Genomic DNA, 24,334 nt, shown 5'->3' on the forward strand with positions numbered 1-24,334 from the left:
TTCTTTGTTTATTTGCCCAAGTCTTGTTGTTACAAATTATACTGGCTTGCACTTTCACCTTTGGGTGCTAACTCCTTGTCCTCCTCCTATCTTCCTCCTTCTTCTAGATTATATATATATGCATTATATATATAGTAGAGGATTTTCATATATATAGTATATACAGAGAGAGAGGGTTAGAGGATTTTCACATATGCAGTAGAGGATGTATATTTATAGATAGTAGAAGATTTTCTTTGGGCTAATGAGTGGCAAATATTGCATATGAATAAAGTTGGTCCTTTGGGCAATTTTTGTTGAAGGAATTAATATTTATTTTCAAATCCATTTGCACAGTTCCTAATGTATGAGCAGGAGGCACTAAGGTGATAGAGAAGCATCTGTACCCTAATTTGTTGGCTTTCCTCAGGCGGAATGCTGGATAAGATGTTTAATCACACGGGGGCTGGACACTTCCAGCTCTTGGGCAGTCTCTTAGTCAATCTCTCCTCCTGCGTGGCACTGAACCGTTTCCAGGCCATGGAGTCTGTCGATGCTTTGGAGTCTAAAGCACACAAACTCATGCAGCAGAACAACTTCCTGGCCAGTAAGTATTTGGGAGAAAAATGTGTTTGAATAGGCATAGATTCCAGTAAGTTGCATTTTGCATATTTCTCCCTAAGAGTGTTTTATGGTGGCTTCAAAAGATAAGTCTTTTATAGGCACAACAAAGTGAAGCAGAAATATGTATATGCTGAGTGAGGGAAAATGTGAGCCATGCTGAAGACTGTTCCTACTATTCTAAAGATGGTGCTACTTGCTTCTTCTGCTTTTATTATTTTTAACATCATGTTATACTTAAGTCTCACATAATAGCTTACTTATTTTTTTTTGCCAGTCCTGGAGCTTGAACTCAGATCCTGGTCACTGTCCCTGAGCTTCTTTTGCTCAAGGCTATTGCTCTACCACTTGAGCTATAGCACCACTTCTGGCTTTTTCTGTTTATGCGGTACTGGGGAATCGAACTCAGGGCATTATGCATGCTAGGCAAGCACTCTACCACTAAGCCACATTCCCAGCCCTCATAACTTACTTTTTTTATTTTTTGTCAGGACTGGGGTTGAACTCAGGGCCTGAACACTGTCCTTGGGCTTTCCTCAAGGCTAACACTCTACCACTTGAGCTACAGCACCACTTGCCACTATGTATGTGGTACCGAGGAATTAAATCTGGGTCTTCATGCTAGGCAACCACTCTACCACTAGGCCAAACTCCCACCCAACACATTATTTACTTTTTCACTGAAGTTTTACTCTGATTACTGGCAACACCTTTATTTTTGTCATACTGTATTAATATCATGAGGTAAGGGAAAGATATAGTGGCTAACTGGATTCTCTTATCCATCATGTACTTGTTCAAGATAAATATGATATATACTTTTAGTAATTTTATTATTAATGTTGTTTATTACTATTATTTTGGAGCTGGATATTGGATACAAGGTCTTGTGTAAGTTAATGACATGTTCTGCCACTGAATTATACTTCATATGCCATTTAATTATTATTTTTTCTTGATTATTATTTTTTACATTGAATTTTACAGTAATGTCACAATAAAGCATTACTGCTTTGGTGATTTAAATATTGGAAACCATTTTTTTCCTTGCTAGTCCTGGGCCATGGGTGTTGTACCTTAGCTTTTTGCTCAAGGCTAGCACTCTACCATTTGAGCCATAGCTCTACTATGGATTTTTTTTATTGTTAATTGGATATAAAAGTCTCATAGACTTTCCTGCTTGAGATGACTCCTAACCTTGATATTCAGAACTTAGCCTCTTGAGTAGCTACAGTTACAGGTGTGTGCCACTGAAACTGGGCAAAACTTGATTGCTTATAGCTTTAACTGCCAGACATCCAAGATCAGATCCTTCACAAGTTTCTTTTGAGGCTGTTAGGGAAAGAATCTTCTGTAGGCATTACTTACAGATGTCTTTATGTAATTTCCCCCCATATATATATATATATATATATATATATATGCCATTGTGTCCTAATTTTCTGTTTTGATAACAACATATTGAATTAGGGTTCCTTTCCACCCTAATGACTTCATTTTAATACTACAGATCTTCTTAAGACACAGTCTCCAACTATGACCATATTCTGAGGTCTTGGGTATTGGAAGTTCAGCATATGAATTTTTGGAGAACCAGATTGAGTCATCTCACAATAAGTTTATGTATATAATTCAAAGACTCCTTTTGTTGGAAAGCAGAATCTGCCTAAGATATGAATGATAAGTAATCTGAAAGAGATGGATTCTGGGTCACCAGCAGCATCTGAAACTGTAAGGGGAAAAAAAGTATGATATTTGAGCAACTTCACATAATTTTTGAGGTCCTGCAAAATAATCTTTGTAGGGATGATAGCCCAATATAATTCCATTAAAATTTAAAAAAGGAGCAATAGGATGGGAACTGGAAGGTTTTGGTTTAAGCTTACCATCAATTGCCTAGTGTGTCTGATCTCTCAGAGAAAAGCAGGAGGCTATGGAATATCCTGGGACCCTACCTGTCTGACCAGTGTTGGCCAAGTATGCTTCCTGATGCTCTGTTTTTCCTTTTACCCACTAGGTGTTATCTTCAACAGTTCCTTAGCCCACAGGCACATCAAATCAGCATCTCTCAAATGGCCACACCATGTCACATACACAATTCGGACCAGCGTTTTATACAGCATGAGAACCGATTTGATTAAAAATCCTTCTTGGAAGTTTCATCCTCAGACTCTACCAGCAGATGGTTTTAAATATAACTACATCTTTGTCCCACTGCAAGATATGATCGAAAGGGCTATCATTATGGTGCAGACTGGGCAGGAAACCCTGGAACCAACTACACAGACGCAGGCCGTTCCTTATCCTTGCCACATCAGTGACCTGTGAGTAAACACAGCCACCCAAGTGTCCACTCACAGGGAGAGAAAATTTGCATTTGAGAAACAGAATAGGATCATAAAGTCAAGGAGCTTTTCTATAGTCTTTTTGAAGAACATTATAAAAAAATCCCTTCTTTTTAATGTCTTAAGGTTCATCTTTTATATATGTGAACTCTTCAGGTAGAAACATAATGGTTGAGATGCAGATAGCCCTCTTCATCCATGGGTTTCTATATCCACAAATTCAACCAATTGTGGTTGAAAACTCTGAGAAGAGAAAAATGCCAGGAAGTTCTCCAAAGCAAAACTTGAATTAGCCACATGGCGTGTATTGTACAAAATCCATGTGACTTAAGTGATATCCAGGCATTGCATTAAGTAAACAAGTAATATAGAGATGACTTAAGTGTACTAAAGAATAGTTATCGTTTACAGCCAAATATCCTATTATTTGATGTCAGAGACATGAGTATCTGTAGATTCTGGTGTCCACTGGGGATCCAAGAACCAATCTCCTTCAGAAACTGAGGGGCTACTTAATGGGATATAAGTGGAGATTGACATTTGATATTGGGCCTTTATAGTATCCCGCAAGGGCCTGGGTTTTAGGTGTAAGTATTCAGAAAGTAATCTGAGAACATTGGACACTTAAAATAGTGTACTTAGGCTTGAGCTGTGTGGGGGGATGGGAAAAGAAAATTCTACTGGAGATGAGATCCCTTGGAGAAGTTGGATGACTATAATTCAAGCTAGGCATGGTGCTTCCCAAAGTAGAGCAGATTCTGATCTTCTGGGGTTTTGTGAACTCTAGGGGTACCTGAGTGCATAGAAACCATAAAAGACTTTCAGCTGTGTTAAATGAAGTGAATAATGCTACGTCAGGCTACAGGGATCAACCTTAAGTCCTTCCTTTCCCGGTGATGGATGCTTGTTCCCATAAGCATCCTGTTCCTGTACCCAGCCTTGGGTAACATAGATATGAGCCATTTACTGTAACCTGTCTGTGATGCTATCATCTTCTCACACTCTACTGAAAGCATGGTGGAAAGGTAGCTGCAGAGATGTGATATTATTAAAGGGACAACTTGAGTGTGACATTAGTTATGAGAACAGGGCAAACCACTTTTTTCCTTTTTTGCTTGAACTCAGGGCCTGGGTACTGTCCTTGAGCTTCTTTTTGCTCAAGACTAGTGCTATACCACTTGAGCCACAGCTCCCCTTCTGGCACTTTTTAAAAATAAATTTGTTATTGTAATTAATAGAAGGGTTACATTATATTCGCCAGATAGAAGGTGCATAACTTCACAAACATTGCTACCCTTTCTCATGTTTTTGCCCCCATTTCCCTCCCCCCAGACCCCCCTCACATTGTTTTCCCCCTTCCCTATTCTATATCAAATAAACAATATATCAGATAACAAGGGAAGATACTGTATCAATATGAGTATTCCAAAGCCCTCCTCTTTTTTTTTCTTTGTGGTGAAGGTGACAGCACAGGGAACAGAAACAAAGAAAATGGTTCCTGTTGGTTGGGTGTCAGGCAAAAAAAAAAAAAAAAAAGGAAGAACTACTTCCTTTCCAACTTAGATACTTGTGAAGCTTGAGCAATCACCACTGTGTAGGTGTGGGGAAGTCAAGGTGTTCTGATGCTATTTTTAAAGATGTATCTAAAGTAACCAAAGCAAAAACATCCCCCCTCACCAATCCCAAAACCACATGACAGTCTTCTTTCATCTCCAGAATATGGTGTGAATGTCTTCCATGGCAGATGGGAATGCAGCTGTGTGGAACAGGAAACTCAAATCCTCTCTAGTCTGGTTCCCAGGAGGGGGCCAGGGTTGATCCATCGACTCAATTTCATAAGATCATAAGACATGTCCTGGAGGGGAGAAAGATGAACTCTCAAACACAAGTGTTGACTGAAAGGTTAAAGTAGTCAGAACAGTTTTCCCTGCTGGTCACGAATCTTGGCTATCAGAGCTCTTGAGGTATCAGAAGGGAGGCTCATAGCAAGACACACGACTGTGTAACTTTCCACATCGTAAAAATTAATTCTTGTGCATGAGACATATTGAAGTCAAAAGCTGGAATTAGTGGAATGCCTAGGAGTGTGATGCAGATGCCATGAAATTACTTCTTTTCAGCCTGCCCACCACCGAACCAGAACATAACTCCTCAGAAATATTTCCTTTTACCTGTGGGCAAAAATGGAGAAGTATTTCACTTTTCTGAAATGTTTAAATCCTGGAGCCCTCTCCTTACTGTATTCCCTTTACATCTTGCTTCATTCACCATGTCAGCATTGCTAGTGGATCAGTATGCTGGTAAGGGCTGAGCCAATCTTGGATCATTCAGGAGCTCAGGCACCTGAGTAAAACTTTCTAATGAACAGTTTCTACTATAGGCCAAATGTGCTCAGTTTTTATTAGTGGCTTCCGACTGCTTACAGAACAAGTTACGTATTCATGAATTTATTAATGTATGCAGTGACATTTATGTGCTCTTTGTCTGCTTCTAGTTTTGGGTGAACTAGTGAATGAGGTAACTGAAACTCTCTGGTCTAGAATCATTTCTTGTTAGGAACGTGGAGGAGAAAGGAAGGAAACAGGCCAGATTGAATCTTCCACAGGCAAGAACTGTTTATTGAAGGGCTTGGAGACTGTGCCAAGAGATGGGACAGGAGTTGGGATTTTATGAGGTCTGAGCAAGGAGGTAGAGGTTGATGAAAAGGCCATTAGTTGTAGGGAGTGGGGAGGCTTTTTGGTTGGGCCCACAATGGAATATACAAGCCAGCCTTAGGTAGATTGCCTTCCCTGAGTCAAGAAGTATGCACATATCTTTGGTGGCTTGCCTCATGTTTGTATGCACCTGGGAAAACAAGATGGGGGTAAATCCTTTATATTCCATCTTTGGATACATGGAAAGAATGGGCAAAGTTGGAAGCGGCAAGTCCTTCATATAGCATTTTTGGGTATATAAAAATAATGGGCTGCAAGGGGAGCAACATGGAGTTATGAGGGCAAAGCAGATTCCTATCACTTGTAGTTCGGGGAAGTATAGAAATGAAGTAAGGATGCAATCTGGGTACCAGTGGCTTATATCTATAATTCTAGCTACTCAGGAAGCTGAGCTCAGAGGACCTTAGTTTGAAGGCATCCTGGGCAGGATAGTCTGTGAGATTTTTTTTAATTTAATTTTTTTATTGTAATTAGTAAAAGGGTTACATGATATTTGCCAGATAGAAGGTGCATTAATTCACATACATTGATACCCTTTCACATGTCTTGGTACCCGTTTCCCTCCCCCCCCACACCCCCACCCGTCTTGGGAGATTTTTATCTCCAACTAAGACAAAACAAAACAAAAAAGTCAGAAGTGGAGCTATAGCTCAACAGGTAGAGTGAATAGCGTCCAGGCTGGCTGGCACACACACACCAGTTAAATGCAGTAACTAAGCAGTATGTCGTTTCTGGGGAATTGGCTAAGGGTCAGGCATATGAGGAGGGGAGCTGGATTTATTAATGTGATTAGAATGAATTTTATGAGATAGGTGAAATAAAGCAAGCTTAGAGGGAGTACAAATGGAGTGTGTATTCCAGGCCAGAGGCAAAGACTCTTTAGTAGTATGGTAGCATGATGTGCTTGTGTTCATTCACCAGAGCAGAGTACACAAGGGCAAGAGGACAGATAATGAAGTCAAAGAGCTGAGCTTGCTGTCTACACATCATCTAAGTGATACAGAACAATGGGAGGGCCTTAAGCAGCTGAGATGTCATCTAAATTCCATTGCAAAGGGCTCTCTGAGAATATTGTATGTAGAAGACACTATGGTGTACTGAGTGTAACTGAGAATGAAAGTGGTTTGTTCCAAGTGAAGATAACCTCATGCAGCATTTCCAGTTCTGGCTACACTCTGGAGGTAGAACCAATAGATTTGCAAAAGACTTGAAAGGGCAATTGAGAGGGACCAAAGATGAATCCTCACTTAACAGGATTGCTGGAATTATCTTTAAATTATGACCAGAGAAGGATTGGGAGAAGAACAGTAGAAGCTTACTTTAAATATGTTTAAATTGCTTTCTTTCCTAAATGCTAAGCAGACAAATACTTTTGGAGATTGGCTAGATCTCACTGAGTACATGTCAGTTCAGGTCTCTAAGCTAGGTTGAAGATATTTAGAACTAGCTTTCCACAGAAGAGATATAGTTAGAAAAATAATGATCAAAAACAAGTCTGAGACTTTCTCTTAAAATACATCAGGGATGAGAGTAGATTTTTTTTTTCTGGTCCTGGAGCTTGAACTTAAGGGCTTGCGCAGTGTCCCCGAGGTCTTTTGCTTAAGGCTAATGCTCTTCCACTTGAACCACAGCTCCAGTTTTGGATTTTTGGTGTCTAATTAGAGACCTGCCCCTGATGGCTTGGAATTGTGGTCTTATGTCTCAGATTTCTGAGTAATTAGGATTGTAGACTTGAGCTACTGGTGCCCGGAAAGATTTTTTTCTTCTTCTGATACTAGAGTTTATGCTCAAGGTTGCTCAGCTTGCTTGCTTTGCTGGCATCTACTACTTGAGCCACATCTCCAACTCAGTTTTCTGCTCTTTGTTTTGAGGACAGACTTTCACTTTTTTTCATTTTTTAAAATCTAGGTTGGCTTTAACCCATGATTTTCCAGATCTAAGCTTCCCACATAGCTAGGATTATAAGTGTGACCATTGATGCTTGGCAATAAGAATAATTTAAGTGACCCAGAAATTATAGCTGTCTTTAATGTGCCTCTTATCTCTTATCTTAGATTCTCAGACTTCAAATGATTACAGAACACAAAAAACAGCAACATCAAAACCAAAACAAACCCCCATAACTGGCGTTTTACCTGTGTTATTTGCTGGATATAACACCTTGGGCCAATGATTGATTTTACAGACTTGAAAGTGGGCTTCCTTTGTTAACAGCTCTCTCCCTAACTCTGGTCCCAGAGACTGATCCTGCTTTAGAAAAGCCCACATATGAAGAGATTATATAGAGTGCCTTGAGTAGACGAAAACTTGTACTGAGAACCTATGCTAGAGCAGGATCAGCTCTAACTACTAGAAGTTCTACCCGCTGACAATGAAAATCAGAAGGTGTGTATGGTTTGAGATGATATTGTATCCAGAGAGGTGTGGCACAGGTGAGCATGCTCCCTTCCCCTTGGTTTCCCCAAGTGGATTACCCAAGTTAGGGGGAGTAAGACAAAGAAAGAACATCTTTGGCCCCTTCCCTCATGGGTTGGGGAACATGAATGCTTCTGAGCATCACTGCACAGAGACTGAACCTGGGACCCTGGTGTCTCTGCTTCCACCCTTTCCCCAGTCTCCTCTCTGCCCATGTGTTACACCTTACAACCCATTCAAGCCAAGCACGTAGAGGGGAGCTGTGGGAGATAGAGCTGAGGGACTGCTCTGCCTTTTCCTGAAGGAGATGAGAAGGAGAAAGAAAGACAATGAGAAAACAGAAGAAACCTGCCTTTCCCTTGATAACTGCATCTACCATGTTCTGGGCTCCCTTGGGCTGGACGGAGCTGATCTTGTGTAGTAGTGTTCATGGGCCTCCAAGGGAGGAAGGGAATGGACAGAGTTCAGGGTTGTGGGGGGAACTAAGAGCTGGAAAGTTGTCATCACTCCAATTGGGTTCTGAGTGACAAATACAGCAGCAGGTTACTCTGGTTCTTTCTGTAGTGCAAATCTGATTCAACTAGCTCATCAGTTTTCTGTCTTGGAACCCACTGGATAGTGCTAATTGAGGCAAGCAGCAGATAAAACTTGATTAACAAGGGGTTATTAAAATGTAAATTACATAAGTACCACCTGCAGAAAGGAAATGGTGACAACGAAATGTTTATGAGATCAGGGTATCCTTTTAAGGAGGCTTAAATACAGAAGGGGATTTAATTTTCAATTGTGGTTCATTCCTAGATTTTTGTGGGGGGAGCTGGAAATAGAGGCAAGGACCAAAATAAGATTCTAGAGTGTACTTGTTTGCTCATGTTTTCACCTAGTAGGTCCAACTATTTCTGGAGTCACTTAGACATCCCCAACTCTAGTATGTTTTTAATTGCTGGTTTTATATGGAAATGATTATTAAGTGTGGAGACAATAGGGAAAAATAGTGTAGCAGTAGTCTCTTATGTCTTTAGGTGGGCACCATGATATGAAGAGGAAAAAAGTTGGTTTAACTCATGATTTTAACGACTGAACAATCCACACCCGAGTGTCCCCTTGGGTCCTGAGAAGTGCTGAGTCTCCAATTTGAATCTTTTCCAGTTATTAAGTTGCATTTCTGTTGCCTACTGTCTGCGTTATTAGTGGATTTATCCAGTATTGTCCCCTATGTTTCTTCATCCATTGTCTGAGAGTTACATTGTTTTCATCTATTTATTTCTGTTCTTTGAGCTCATATCTTGTAGCTCTCCATTTTCTTGCCATCTTTTCACTCACCTCTAACAACTTTGCTATTCACTGTCAACTGAAGAACTTGTCCAATTAAATATTTTGAAATCGTGCACAAAATATTTTTACTTGTTCCATATCACCATTCAAAATTTTGGTATGTACTATTAATTTGTTAATAAATGATGCAGTTTCCATCTCTTTGTATTTTGTGTGTAGAGACTTTCATTGCTGTGATTGTTAATCATGTAGAATAAACTGGTCATCAAATGTTTACAAGGTTCTGTTAGTCAAAGAGCAGGCAACATTAATGGCACACACCTTAATGTCTCTTTATTATCACAAATCTGGGAACTCCTTGCAAACATTTGGATTCCTCACAAAGCCCACTCTTCTTTGCTTTCTTAGAAATAGATTCTCAGGTTGGGTCATCTCTCACAGTATATAGCCCAACATGTAACTTGATACCCACTTACATTGTAGTGCTCCATGTATTTTCCCCTAAGAGTGAGCCACTGTCTAAAGAACTGTATTTTTGAAGGTCATCTGAAGATCTAGCGAGAGTGTGTTTTGCTGTACAAATGTGATTTTTAAAGCAGACTTTTCAAATACTTGAGTGCTTCTTTCAACCATTGAACAAAATTTGGATGTACATTCCCCTCTCCTTTTGCTGATTTTGGACTAGTTTCCAGGAGCAGATAAAAAGTCTGTAAGCATTGCTTAGCGTTGTCTCCTCGTAAATATGTGCATGACTTATTCTGTGCTTTCCCTGTTTAAACACTTCCCTAGCCACCACACCGAACCACCTCTCATCTCTACCCAGTATTACATAGCATGTCTGTTGATTGGCTTATTTTATCCTCTCCTATCTTTCTAGAATGTGGGGTGTCCTGAATAGCAGGATCTTGTAATGTTTGCATGCATATCACAGGTCCAATTAGCTAACTTGCTTATCACATTGGTCTCATTGATGCATAAGATAATTACTTTATGATTTTAGACTTTGTTTATGTGTTAGGATGGCCCAGCACTTACCCAGGGCTGCGGTGATTATGCTCACACTGAAGCACAGCTAAACAAGATGCAATTTGTAAAGTCGACTAATGGCCTGCCAGTGCATGGAAAGCTAAGGACAGTTGCTGTAGAAGTTAAGAGAAGAGTAGATGTCAGTGTTATCAAACATAGATAAGAATTTAGGAAAGAGGGCCGGGAGTTTGGCCTAGTGGTTAAAGTGCTTGCCTAGCATGCATGAAGACCCAGGTTCGATTCCTCGGTACCACATACATAAAAAAAAAAGCCGGAAGTGGTGCTGAGGCTCAAGTGGTAGAGCTCTAGCCTTGAGAAAGTCCAAGGACAGTGCTCAGGCCCTGAACTCAAGCCCAGGACTGGCAAAAAAAAAGAATTTAGGGAAGAAAAATGAAAATTTATGTTGGATTTTAGTGATGTGACTGTCAATTAGGGACCATACCCTATCCATCCGTCCCAAAGATGATAGATTGAAAAGTGAGTGCTGGGGAAATAGAAAGAGAAACTTTAATTTGCCAGCTTTTCCATACTTCTAGATCATTATCTGTGATTAATTAGTATCAGTGAGTGAAGATAGATCACGGTTCAGTTAAGTGGGAGAAACGAGTCATGGAAGAATGGCCTGTTTTTTTTTGTTTTTGTTTTTGTTTTTTTCCCCTTGGATCAACTCTCAGAATAGCCAGTATCAAGGTATTTGAGTCAGGCTATGGTTATCTGAAGGACCTTGAACCAATCTCCTGCATGATCGTTTTTGTGTATTTGTACTTCTTGAAAACCAGGGCACTGAGGATAGTGCTAGGTCATAGGCCTATTAAGACATTGCTTCTGAAAATTTAGACAATTGAGAGACAAAATGTTCAGGCATTCATATAGACTTAGGACTTACCATGTACATGACTAAGATTGGAGCCATTTTTCTTTGGACACTGATGGAATTTTGTCCTGACAGATTCCTGAACAATGTTGGCTTCTTTTTCCCACTGATAATGATGCTGACTTGGATAGTGTCTGTGGCCAGTATGGTCCGGAAACTGGTATATGAACGGGAGATCCAGATAGAAGAGGTAAGTCACCTTAACTTTAACTGGTGAGACGGAAAGAGGGTCCGGCCAACTTCAGCAGTAAGTCCTAGCCAATAACACACTCAGGACTCTCTCTTTTGCCTACCTTTCTCTATTTGGACAACTGTGTGTAGGCTAGCTGAATTTCTACCTCAGAAACAATCTGCCTTTTTCCTAGGAACAGTTATTTTCTATTGGTGTTGGAAGCATTGCCAAATTTTCCAGATATTTTTAAAACCAAACAATAAGTAAATAAAATGGAAAGAACTAATATTTTACTCAAGCAGTTGTTTTTATTTATATGCTAGTACTGGGGTTTGAACTCAAAGCCTCCAGGTCTCTTCTGCTCAAGAATAGCACTCTGCCACTTGAGCCCCACTTCTACTTTCAGCTTTCTGATGGTTAATTGGAGATAAGAGTCTCTTGAGTTTGTCTGCTCAGGATTGCTTTAAATGGAGATTCTCAGATCTCAGCCTCCTGAGAGAGCTAGAATTACACGCGTGAGCCACTGGCATCCAGCTGATTCTCATTTGGTATATTTTTTGAACCCTGAAAAAAAATAACAGCAGTTTCTCCAGCTTTAACTTATATTTGGAACTCTTTGCAAATTTTTGTCTTTATATTGTGAAAACATAAACAGTCAGACACCTGCTTTTAAGAAATAAAAACGTTTAAAATATTTGGTAAAGAAGTGACCCCCCATCGATCTTTTGAAGAGAAGGGAAGTGGAGGGACAAGTTCTTGCTGCACTTACTGAATGTTTATGGACATGGAGAGATAGGGGGGTAAAATAGAATGTGCTTTATTTCTAAATGAGATATAGACAACTTGAATTACTGTCTGGCATACTGTTTGTTTACAGCTTATCTATTCATGGTGAGCACAGGAGCCTGGTGACTTGAGTCTTCCCCTTGATGGACTATCACAGTTCACCCACATGATCCCAGCCCTTGCCCTCCCTTCATACACAGTCAGATCCATACCCAAAGACAGCCTGATGTGGTAGAATAGTAGATGGTTCTTTCCCTCCCTCCATCCCTTCTTTTCTTTGGCAATCTTGAGGCTTAAATTCAGGGCTTGATGCTGAGCCTCTAGGGCCTGACTAGCAGGCAGTAGGTTTTATAAACAAACAAATTTTATATACATTGCTTCAATCAACATTATTTGCATCCTAAATACTATGTGCTGACCTTCCAGATAGAAAAGCATATGTACTAGACGTGTCCTTCGTTCATGTCTTTTTTTAAATTTTCATTAAATGAAACCAACACAAATAAAATTAAAAACAAACAAAATTGAAACAATAAATCTGGGAAAAACAGGAAAACACAATGAGGCAGTAGTTGACTCTAAAGCCTCAAACACCTACCTACTTCTACCCCTTCCAGCTATGGGCTTTTATTGGTGAGATTGTCTTTGCCCCTTCTATTCTCATTTCCTTCTCTAAACAGCCTATTTTGCAAGGTGCTCACGAAGATGACATGCTGGGCTTTGGAAGGAAGGTCCTTCACAAGGGCTGGTCTTGTAAACCAGATGGGGTCATCTCTTATCTTGTTCTTTCTCAAGAGTCCATTTTTGATGAATGCTGATGGCCCACGCCTGTAATCCTAGCTACTCAAGAGGCTAAGGTATGAGTATCCCCATTGGAAGCCAGCCTAGGCAGGAAAGTCCACTCATATCTCCAATGAACCACCCACAAAGCTGGAAGTAGAACTGTGGCTCTAGTAGAGTGCTAGCTTCAAGTGAAAAACTAAGGGATAGTCTCCCTATTGGCACAAAAAATAAAGAGTCCAGTTCTGTGACAACTGGGTCTTTCCCTCTTTTGACAGTACATGCGGATGATGGGAGTGCATCCGACCATCCACTTCCTGGCTTGGTTCCTGGAGAACATGGCTGTGCTGGCCCTGAGCAGCATTTCTCTGGCCATCATTCTGAAAACCAGTGGTATCTTCATGCACAGTGATGCCTTTATCATCACCCTTTTCTTCCTGGATTTTGGAGTGTCAGTCATCTTGCTAAGTTACTTCTTGAGTGCATTTTTCAGTCAAGCTAATACCGCAGCCCTGTGTACCAGCCTGATGTATATGATCAGTTTCCTACCCTACATTGTCCTGTTGGTCCTGCATAACCAATTAAGTTTTGCCATACAGACACTTCTGGTAAGTGTGTTGTTTCTATACAACTCCAAAATAAAACAATCCTGTCCTTTACCCATACAAACAAGCAAACTTATGATGTTCTGATCTGCATAGGATCTCTAACCTCTAGTCTCTTTATTTTACCTTCTTATTTGAAACTGACAGTGACAACTCATTGAAGTTCCATTAGTTTTCATGGATGTTGTGGCAAGCCATTAAAAACCACCATGTTTTATATTAGCAGGCTCTTTGAAGACTATTGGGTGCCAACAACATCTCCCAAGAAGCATACAACTTTACTTTCTTTTTGTTTCATGCAAGGAAGCAAATATATTTCTTAAGATAGTTTAGAAGTAAAACCTAAGCATTTTTCTTGGAGCATCACAAATCATATCACATTAGATAGAAAGATCTCTCCATTAGCAATGTCAGAATTGATTATCCATTTCAAATGTACCATCTGAAAAAGAATGAGAATGTTTCCATGTCTGTAATATGAACAGAGATAAAAGACATACATTTATTCATTACTGTGGTTTGTGATGCACAGTGCCTGACATGTGGGAAAAACTCAAACAATGTGGAAGGAATGAGCAAATCACTAAATGACCAGCATCTGTCACATGATGATCTGTACATATTTGCACTCTGCTCATCAAATGACCTTGCCAGGTTTCAGAATTATGACTGGCTTATCCTTAAGGGAAAATTAGGGAAACTTGGAATCTCAGAGCATTTACATGTTCTTTGCTTTAGCACTATATTTTTGACAGTTCAGTATATTTCCTACTCAATGGAATGGCTTCATCTTTTATGTTCATTTAGAGCCGTAAGGCAAGCTATGTCTATGACAGTCAGATTTTATTCTCCAACTTCAAGAAACTATTCAATGTTCTTTATTCACAGGTTTCACCAGCTGTACATATACACATAGGCATGATATATAATTGAATGGTTGCATTCGATTAGTATTTGGCTAGAGGATAAATGTTCTTCCATTTCATTAGCTTAGGCTATACCATAGGTAACTCATAACTAATAATTTTGTATTTGTATTGACTAGATATACTCATACAATAATGAACACAAAGGAATCATGTAGTATTCCTCCCCCCTAAATTTCTTACATCCAGAACAAAGTTTCAAATACTCCATATTTGCTATTACTTCAACCTTTGTATTTAGAAGTTTTATGCATGTAGCATTTAATTAGCTTTTTGCGTATTCAATGTCTTCCTCCATCAATTAAGAAAAACCTCTGGTAGGTTGCATTTTAAAATATCAGGTACTTTTTCAATGCGCTTTCATTTCTGACACTGGACCTCTTCACTGAAGATAAAATAACATTTTCTACCAATATAGTCTCTTTCTAGTGTAGAATTGTGTAGCTATTCCATCAGTGTGCTTGCAGTGTGCTTCCGGGCATTCACTTAATAATAAAAAATAGTAAATTGCTCCATTTCATTTTCCACTAGTTCCTGTAAACATTTCTGTACACAGTGCATTGGATTTATGACACTTGAAACATTTCATTAAAGAGAAATAATTCCTTTTAACATTAAAAAGTAGCTTGTTAGCATGTTTTTCAGAGTAGGCTGACATTCTGCTAAGCCTTTCAGATTCCGATATTTAAATTATTGCCTGTAGCAATGGCTCCGCATCCTTAGTATCTAGAAGTGTCAACCTTTCTTTGAATTTGGTACTGTGGGGTTTCTGGGGTTTCAATCAAATATTAACAGGCTGTTTTTCTCCTGTCTTTAACTATCACCGTGCAGTGCCTCCTCTCAACAACAGCTTTTGGGCAAGGAGTATTTCTCATTACATTCCTAGAAGGACAAGAGACAGGTAAGAGGATGCAGTTTTTGAAGTGGTCTCCAGGAATCAGATTTTTAGAAATGTATAGTTGTGTTGCAATTCTCAGTTTCCCAAGTAACTGATTAGAAATGTGAGCATCTATGCCAGGCTCTCAAAACTTTTCTTTCTTTATTTTCATATATTTTTATTGTAATTATTAGAAGGGTTACATTATGTTCACCAGATAGAAGGTGCATTACTTCACAAACATTGATACCCTTTCTCTTGTCTTGGTCCCCATTTCCCTCTCCCACCCCTGCCCCTCATCTTGTTTCCCCCCTTCCCTATCCTATTTCAAATAACCAAATAAGCATATATACAATATATCAGATAAAAAGGTAAATACTGTAACAATATGAGATAACCAAGGGACAGCAAAAGAGATGAGAGATAACATAGCACATTAAGGACAATAATCACTCATTATATGGCTTTTGTCAAAACTTTTTTTTTAATGCTAGTACTGGAGCTTGAAGTCAGGGCCTGAGCACTGTCTTTAGCTTCGTTTCTCTAAGGCTAGCACTCTACCACTTGAGCATCAGCGCTCCACTTCTGGGTTTTTAATGGTTAATTGAAGATAAAATTCTCACAGACTTTCCTGACTGGGCTGGCTTTGATTCTCAGATCTCAACCTCCTGAGAAGCTCAAAACCATATTTTATTTTGAAAATCATGCTTTTTTATGAAATATGAAATTGATTTTTATTTGAGTAAATAAAAGTAGAGTTAAATAAGATAATTTGAAAAGTTCTTAGATATTTACTTGGTACTAATGGTCATTCTACATGATTCCGTTGAAATAAAGGTACTATTATCCAAGCTAACATTTTCTTTGAAGACAGCCATTGATACTGACCTTCCCTTTGCTTTTGCTCCTCAACTTGAGATTTTAGAACTAATGAATTCTTCTTACCAAATCTACTGCCAAAGACAACGCATAGCTTTAACTTTGACCTTTTCCTTCCTGTTAGGGATCCAATGGAATAATATGTACCAGGCTCCAGAAGCAGGGGGCATGACCTTTGGATGGGTTTGCTGGATGATTCTGATTGATTCAATCCTTTATTTTTTATGTGGATGGTACCTCAGCAACTTGATTCCTGGTAAGAATTCTGTGCTTTCTAAAAAAGTAAAATGAATGGCTATTTAAACCTATATATGTGAGTATTAAAATAGTCTTTAGAGAAGGCATCTTTAAGAGAAATCTTAGGATATCTTCTAAAGGGAAGTGTGTGTGTGTGTGTGTGTGTGTGTGTGTGTGTGTGTGTGTGTATGCGCGCGCATGCGTGTACTGATCTTGAGCTTGAACTCAGGAACTGGATGCTGTTCCTGAACTGTTTTTTTTTTTTCTCAAAGCTAGTGCTCTACCACTGTTTTTTTTTTGTTGTTGTTATTTGTTTTTTTTGGGGGGGTAGTTTATTGAGGATTAAGAGTCTCATAGACTTTATTGCTCAGGCTGGCATTGAACCATGATCCTAGATATCAGTCTCCTGAGTAGCTAGAATTACAGGCATGAGACACTGGTGCCTGGGTGGAGATGTGAATTTGGAGTTGATTGAGCATTGCAAGTGAAAGGTCAGAGATCAGGTGAAAGGCTACAGGATGTGATGAAAGCCTTCCATGCCCAGCATGCTCAGTGGGAAGGTTTCTGTATCTCACACAGCACTAAGCTCCAGGTTTGAGGGAGGTGGCCATGAGGGCAGTGGAGACAGGGTGTCTGGGTCCATGGTGGTATTGACTTCTAGAGATCAAAGGAGTGTGCTCAGAGATCAATGAATGTGTAATGGGGGCCTCATGGAAGGAAGAGAAGAAAAAGCTCTGAGTGAGGTCTGTGGGAAGCAGGGGCAGGAGAGAGCCTGGAAGGTTACTAGGTATGGAAATGGGGATGAAGATCTGGAAAAAACCCAGTCATCCTTGTCATGGGTGAAGATTTTTTCTGGTTTGCTTCTTCCTTAATATGGCTGGCCTGCCTTGGAGACTGTAGACAGAGGAGCATACACATCCCTGGAAAGGTTTTCCTGCTGAATCTTCCTTGTTTGGGCAGGAGAGATAGAAATAATTATTGGTATTTTGAAGTCAGGAATAAAAAGAAACATATTTAACAAAAAATCTTTCATTGAAACTTAGGTTGTTACAATTGTTAGACAGGCTTTACTACTTGAAGCTGAATGTCAGTCCATTTTGTTTTAGTTTTTCTTAGGACAGGGTCTTTCAATTATACCTGAGCCAGCCTGGACTGCCATCCTCCTATTTACATTTCCAGCATGACTGGGATCCCAGTCATGTACCATTTTACCAGGTTATTAGTTGAGGTAGGATCTTGAGATCTTTGTGACCTCATTAACCTTAAATCAGATGCCTCTTGATATTAATCTCCCAAGGAGCTGGGATTATAAGCATGAGCCACTATACCTTGCCTAGCAAAACTGCAACCTTTATTTGGTGGTATTAAAGTTTGAACTTAGAGCATTGTGGTTGCTTGGTAGATTCTCTAAAACTTCAGTCACAGCAGAGAACTTACTTTTTCTTTAGTTGGTTAGGAGCAGCATGCCAATGACATATTTGCTTGTTAAATTTACTTCTGAGTCTGGCTGTCTTCTTTCAAAAGGCACTGATATGTAATTTTGAAAATTAAATAGTATAAAGAATCCATTATATACAAATTAAGAAGAAGGGATGGAAAAAAAGTCAAGTTCCTCCTGCCTGTGAAAATGCATTCCAGATTGGAGAGCCCTTGGAAGCTATAAAGATGTGAATCCATGGTGATAGTATAGGCCGTCAGAAAGATTAACCACAAGAGGAAAGTATGGCCATGATAGATGTTAGGAAAATGGAGAAAGGAAGAAAACAGGCTGGACTCTGTCTTCCACAGGCAAGGACTGTTTATTGAGACAGAGCAGCAGCAAGGCATGGGCTTGGAGACTGTGTATGAGCAATGGAAGAAGCTGGGTTTTATGGAATCTGAACAAGGAGGCAGGGGTTAATGCAAAAGTTACTAGGTCATATGGAACCAACATAGATGTCCCTCAGTTGATGAGTGGATCAACAAGATGTGGTATTTGTACACAATGGAATTCTATGCTGCTGTCAGAAAAAATGACATTGCCCCATTTGTTAGGAAATGGAAAGACTTAGAAAAGATCATATTAAGTGAAGTAAGCCATACTCAAAGGAACTTAGACTCAATGGTTTCCCTCATTTGTCATAATCAGTAGAAACCTTGGGCTCTCCTAGCAGAGATTTGCAATAGAGCAAAACCTTGATACAAAAGGCCATATAATAGGATGCTAAATGAAAGGATCTCTAGGATATAGAAACATAAGCCATATAATGAATGATTGTTGTTCTTAAAGTACTATGTTATCTCTCATCTCTTTTGCTGTCCCTTGGTTATCTCATATTGTTACAGTATCTCACTTTGTTACCTGATATATCTGTATATATTTGTATTTGGTTATTTGAAATTGGATAGGGAACGGGGGAAAACAAGATGAGGGGTGGGAGTGGGGGGGAGGGAAATGGGGACCAAGACATGTGAAAGGGTATCAATTTATGGGAACTAATGCACCATCTATCTGGCAAATATCATGTAACCCTTTTATTAATTACAATAAAAAATATATGAACAAAAAAGTTACTAAGTCAAGGGAGGTGGAGGTTCCCTGTTGGGGTCACAATGGAATATTTACAGCTGGACCTAGATATATTGCCCTGCTGGAGTCAGGCTGTCTGCACTTACAGCCTGCATGGTATCTATATGCACACAGGAAAACAGGGTGGGGTGGTCAATCCTTCATATTCCATCTTGGGGTACATAGAAAAAATGGGCCAAGGGGATAGACAAGTCCTTCACATAGGATCTTTTGGATATATAAAAAGATTGGGCTGAGAGGGGAGCAACATGGAGTTATGAGAACAAAGCAGATTCCCATCAAAAGGAAGAGAGAAGTTATATTGAATTGTGATTTATTTTGGGAAATTTTGGATATTCAGTGTTTTGAAACTTTGAATAATATTATTTTTGATATATTTTTATTATAATTAATAGAAGGGTTATATTATATTCACCAGATAGAAGGTGCATTACTTCACATACATTGATACCCTTTCTCATGTCTTGGAACCCATTTCCCTCCCCCCACCCTCACCCCTCATCTTGGTTTTCCCCCCTTCCCTATCCAATTTCAAATAACCAAATAAGCATATACACAATATATCAGATATCAAGGTGAAATACTTTAACAATATTAGATAACCAAGGGATACCAAAAGAGATGAGAGATAGCATAGTACATTAAGGACAACAATCACTCATTGTACGGCTTTTGTTTCTATATCCTGGAGGTCCTTTCATTTAGTGTCAGACTATATGGCCTTATGTATCTAGGTTTTATTCTACTGCAAATCTCTGCTAAAAGAGACCAAGATTTCTACTGATTATGACAAATGAGGGAAACCATTGAGTCTATGTTCCTTTGAGTCTGGCTTACTTCACTTAATATGATTTTTTCTAAGTCTTTCCATTTCCTTACAAATGCTGTCTTTCTGACAGCAGCATAGAATTCTACTTTGTATAAATACCACATCGTGTTGATCCACTCATCAACTGGGTTGGTTCCATATCTTTGCTATGGTAAATAGTGCTGCAATGAACATAATTGTGCTAGTGGATTTAGTATGTCCTTGTTTCTGGATGATGGGGAAATGCCAAGTAGTGGAATTGCTGGGTTATAGGGGAGTTCTATGTTTAGTCTTTTGAGGAACTGCCATATTGCTTTCCATAGTGGTTGAACAAGTACTTTGAATAATATTTATAAGATGAAATCTAGAAAATAGGAGACTTAAAAATTGAACCAAGAAAGCTAAGATTTCTAAGTCAATCAATGAACAGGAAGCAATTGGGTCTTGGAAAGAAGCTAAAAGTGAGCCAAATCAGTCATAGTGGTACAGAGATATTATCTCAGCTTTAAAAGTAAAGGGATTAAACTACAAGCTTGAGGATACATAGTAAGTCTCTGGAAACTGGAGGTGGGAAGCAAGGGAGAAAAATGATGAGGAAGTCACCAAGAATGACAGCAAAGAAGAGTCTGACCCCAGGGTCATGTTGCTTTTCAGAGGAGCAGGCATCGGCTGGAACTAATCATCCATCTACTATAGGGATGTGAACATGGGTATAGTGAATCAAAGGAGCTCTAGTATTTATCTGGGGATTCCCTGTCTCCAAGTCCCACTGGTATTTTATTTCTTTATAGCAAAGTATGTTACAAGTGGTGAATCTTTTAATCAGAGCAGATGAATTTGAATGAAAGGATTGTGGTTGTACCTGACAGGGAAATGGGCTTGTGGGTCTCCTGGATCTGTCTCTGTCTGTCTGTCTGTCTGTCTGTCTGTCTCTGTCTCTGTCTCTCTCCCCTCTTCTCCTTTCCTCCCTGTACTGGGGTTTGAATGCCTGGCCTGAGTGCTCTTCCTGAGCTTTTTTGCTCAGGTGTTCTGCCACTTGAGCCATGCCCCATTTCTTACTCTTTTTTTTTAATGGTTAGTGAAGATAAGGGTCTTATGGAATTTTTTTTCTGTCCATGCTGGTTTCTAACCAGGTTTCTAGAGTCTCAGTTTCCTGAATAGCTCATACAGGTATGAGTCACTGATGTCCAGCTCTGGCTTGATTTTCAATACCACAGTGATTGTTATTTAAAGTGGATGTCATTCCTGGGTGCTGTGTGGCAACAGAATTTTCTAGTCTTCCAGGAGACTTGCTGGTATTAGAGCAAGTGTGGAGAGGGCTGGCTGGCACCGTGAGCAGGTGTGAGGTGAACAGCAGTGTCAACAGGTGGCTATCCATCAGGATCACCTATTCCTGCCTAGTCCTAGTTGACCATGACCCATTGTTCCTGGGGGCTTGACAAGCATGCTCTTGGTGCCTCTTGTGTTCGTTGCATCAGTAGATGCCAAGGGACACCACGTGATGTTCAGGATGAGATACTATCTTCTGGTTCTTCTGAGTTCAAGGCACTCCTGCAGCTCCCAGCAATTCCTGAGTATGTTTCTGACTGAAATGAAACTAAAACGCTGAGATGAAGGTTCTAGCCATGGGCAAAAGAAAGCACCATCAACAAAACAGAGGTATGAAAATGAAGAAACAAAGGCATTGTGATATCTACTTTAGATGAGAGAGTCAAGTGAAAAAAAATGGCGTGGCCAGGGATATGCAGCACTCACTGGGCAGCAGGGGAACCGACACAGCCCAAGATGGCTGAGGGATTTCATTCTCAATACGATCTAGTAGCGTGCCTCAGGGTATAAATTAACTGCAAGGGAGAATATGTATTAATTAAAAATAAAATGCTGATGAATATAATTTAGAGTTGAATCAATTAAAAGATACATGATACTACTTGAGCAGGGTTATCCACTTTTGTAAGTACGTTGGTTTTATCTGAATCAGTGTACACATTTCTATTACATTACCTTATGTGACATCTAATAGGTGACATTGTGCTCATGTAATATTATGAAGTTACATGAATCATTTAAATAAGAGTGTTCAAGCTAGGAATGTGTTATTAATTAAAGAACTTTTTCTAAAGGATGGCTAAGAATATAAAATAGCAACATTTGCCCCTCAAAAATTCTTGAAAGTTTGGAATGGAATTGCAGATGGTTAATGATTTCTGTATGACCCTGCTGTAAATTGGAAAAGGAATAGAACAATGAAGTGTTCACCTCATACAGACAATGGCATGGGGGCTGGGGATGCAGGTCAGTGGTACAGCATTCACCTAGTATCTGAGCATGCCCAGCATCTCAGGGAGAAAAAAAAAATAGAAACAATGATACATCAAAATCAATCCAAGTGTATAAACAATTTGATGAGGTAAAGTTGACCTTGCTAATCAAAAGGAATAATGAATTATCCTTCAATTTATCAGGAAGGAAAAACTGAAACAAAGAAAACTGAAATCATACATAAATTGAAAATAAATAGTATTTGTAATACTAATGAGAGAAGGCAGGGTGCTGGTGGCTCACACCTGCCATCCTAGCTATTTAAGAGACTGAGATGTTTGAACTGAGAGTTCAAAGCCAGTCTGTGCAGGAAAGTCTGTGGAAATCTTACCTCCAATTCACTGAAAACTGGAAGTAGGGATGTGGTTTAAGTAATAGTGTGCTAGCCTTGATAGATTGATTGAAAGAGGTTTTTATTTTTAAAACTTTATAAAACGTTTTCTATACAAAAGTGCAGAGTTACAGATACTCAGGAGACATTTTCTTCCTCTAGTTGGCTAATATAATAAAATGATAATAGTATAAGAACATATATAATGAAATAAAAATCTTAATGATAATACTAATTGACTCCTCTCATAAAATAACCAATATGTAATGTACATAAAAATTTTAAAATATAGATATTCATTATATATTAATATGTGAACAAAACCCCAATAATTCTACAATTCAAATGTAAGGAGACTGGGTAACTTTGGTTAGATGCATAGTATGGACTTTTGTGAAATATTAGATGAAGTACTGAATTCTATTTTATAGGAACTAATGTGTGCAAAAGGCAGATCATATTATTCTACGAGTCTGAATATGTTGGCATATAAAAGGCATATGATGTAAAATATTTAGTATGAATTTGAGAAAAAAAGTTCAGAATTTGGGCTTTGGGCCAAATATTGGAGTTGATGTAGAATTGTGTGAGTCATGCTTTCCTGCTTGCAATTTCTCTGCACAGAACATGTGTTTCCTTTGTAATTCAAATAAACCATAAAAATTGACTGTACTTTTTTTTCAGAATGTCAAATGACTTAAATAAACATTGAGCCAAGAAAAAGAAAAGAAAGAAAGAAAAGAAAAAAAACGAAAAAAAAAACCCAGCTGCCTAATAGGGAGAGGAGCACAGTTTGTGAGCAAAACAGTATGCTGTTGGCTGAAAGAACTTAATTTTATAGTTTCAGTAGTGACAGATCCTTTATTTCTACTCTTGCTCGAGAAAGCATATGAGGAATTTAGGTTGTCCTTTTCCTGAAAGGACTAATGGAAAGAGCTATAAGTAAAACAGGCATGTATTCTGAGCTGAGAAGAAGTGATTTTCCTCTCACCATGTCTGTTTCCTTTTCTTCTCCCTACCTAATCTTATCTATGTATGTCTTTATCTGTCATCTATCAACATCTCTCTATCATCTGTATCTATTGCTTAAATATCTGTCCATCCATCCAACTATCCATTCTTCCACAGTCTATCTATCTCCTATCTATCCAATATTTTTTTATCTTTGTGTCTCTGATCCTCTAGCTTTCCTGATTCTTTAATAATAAGATCCACTATCTTAGCCATTTTCCTCTGTGTAGAGTACAATGTTACTAACTATAGGCACAGTTATAGAGTGGACCTCCAAACCTTTCACATCTTACCTAGTTGAAACTTTATACTTGGTATTTTTTTCATATATTTTTATTGTAATTAATAGAAGATTTACATGATATTTGCCAGATAGATGGTGCATTAGTTCCCATAAATTGATACCCTTTCACATGTCTTGGTCCCCATTTCCCTCCTCCCCACCCCTCATCTTGTTTTCCCCCGTTCCCTATCCAATTTCAACTAACAAAATACAAATATATACAGATATATCAGGTAACAAAGTGAGATACTGTAACAATATGAGATAACCAAGGGACAGCAAAAGAGATGAGAGATAACATAGTACCTTAAGAACAACAATCATTCATTATATGGCTTATGTTTCTATATCCTAGAAATCCTTTCATTTAGCATCCTACTATATGGCCTTTTGTATCAAGGTTTTGCTCTATTGCAAATCTCTGCTAGGAAAGTCCAAGTTTCTACTGATTATGACAAATGAGGGAAACCATTGAGTCTAAGTTCCTTTGAGTCTGGCT

At 38.9% G+C, this 24,334-nt stretch overlaps 1 protein-coding gene across 1 annotated transcript in view; it reads left to right on the forward strand.

The window, feature by feature from the left end:
- The window catches only part of Abca13 (ATP binding cassette subfamily A member 13), a 355,049-nt gene that overhangs the window by 117,005 nt on the left and 213,710 nt on the right, over positions 1-24,334 (forward strand). The window contains exons 30-35 of the mRNA XM_090332320.1: positions 410-586; positions 2,618-2,924; positions 11,325-11,439; positions 13,266-13,595; positions 15,350-15,419; positions 16,399-16,530. Of these exons, the coding sequence (XP_090188446.1) occupies positions 410-586; positions 2,618-2,924; positions 11,325-11,439; positions 13,266-13,595; positions 15,350-15,419; positions 16,399-16,530 (1,131 nt within the window). The remainder of the gene's footprint in view (positions 1-409; positions 587-2,617; positions 2,925-11,324; positions 11,440-13,265; positions 13,596-15,349; positions 15,420-16,398; positions 16,531-24,334) is intronic.

The sequence above is a fragment of the Megascapheus bottae genome, chromosome 5 (assembly GCF_031878675.1).
Source record: "Megascapheus bottae isolate mThoBot1 chromosome 5, mThoBot2.hap1, whole genome shotgun sequence".
Taxonomy (NCBI): Eukaryota; Metazoa; Chordata; class Mammalia; order Rodentia; family Geomyidae; genus Megascapheus; species Megascapheus bottae.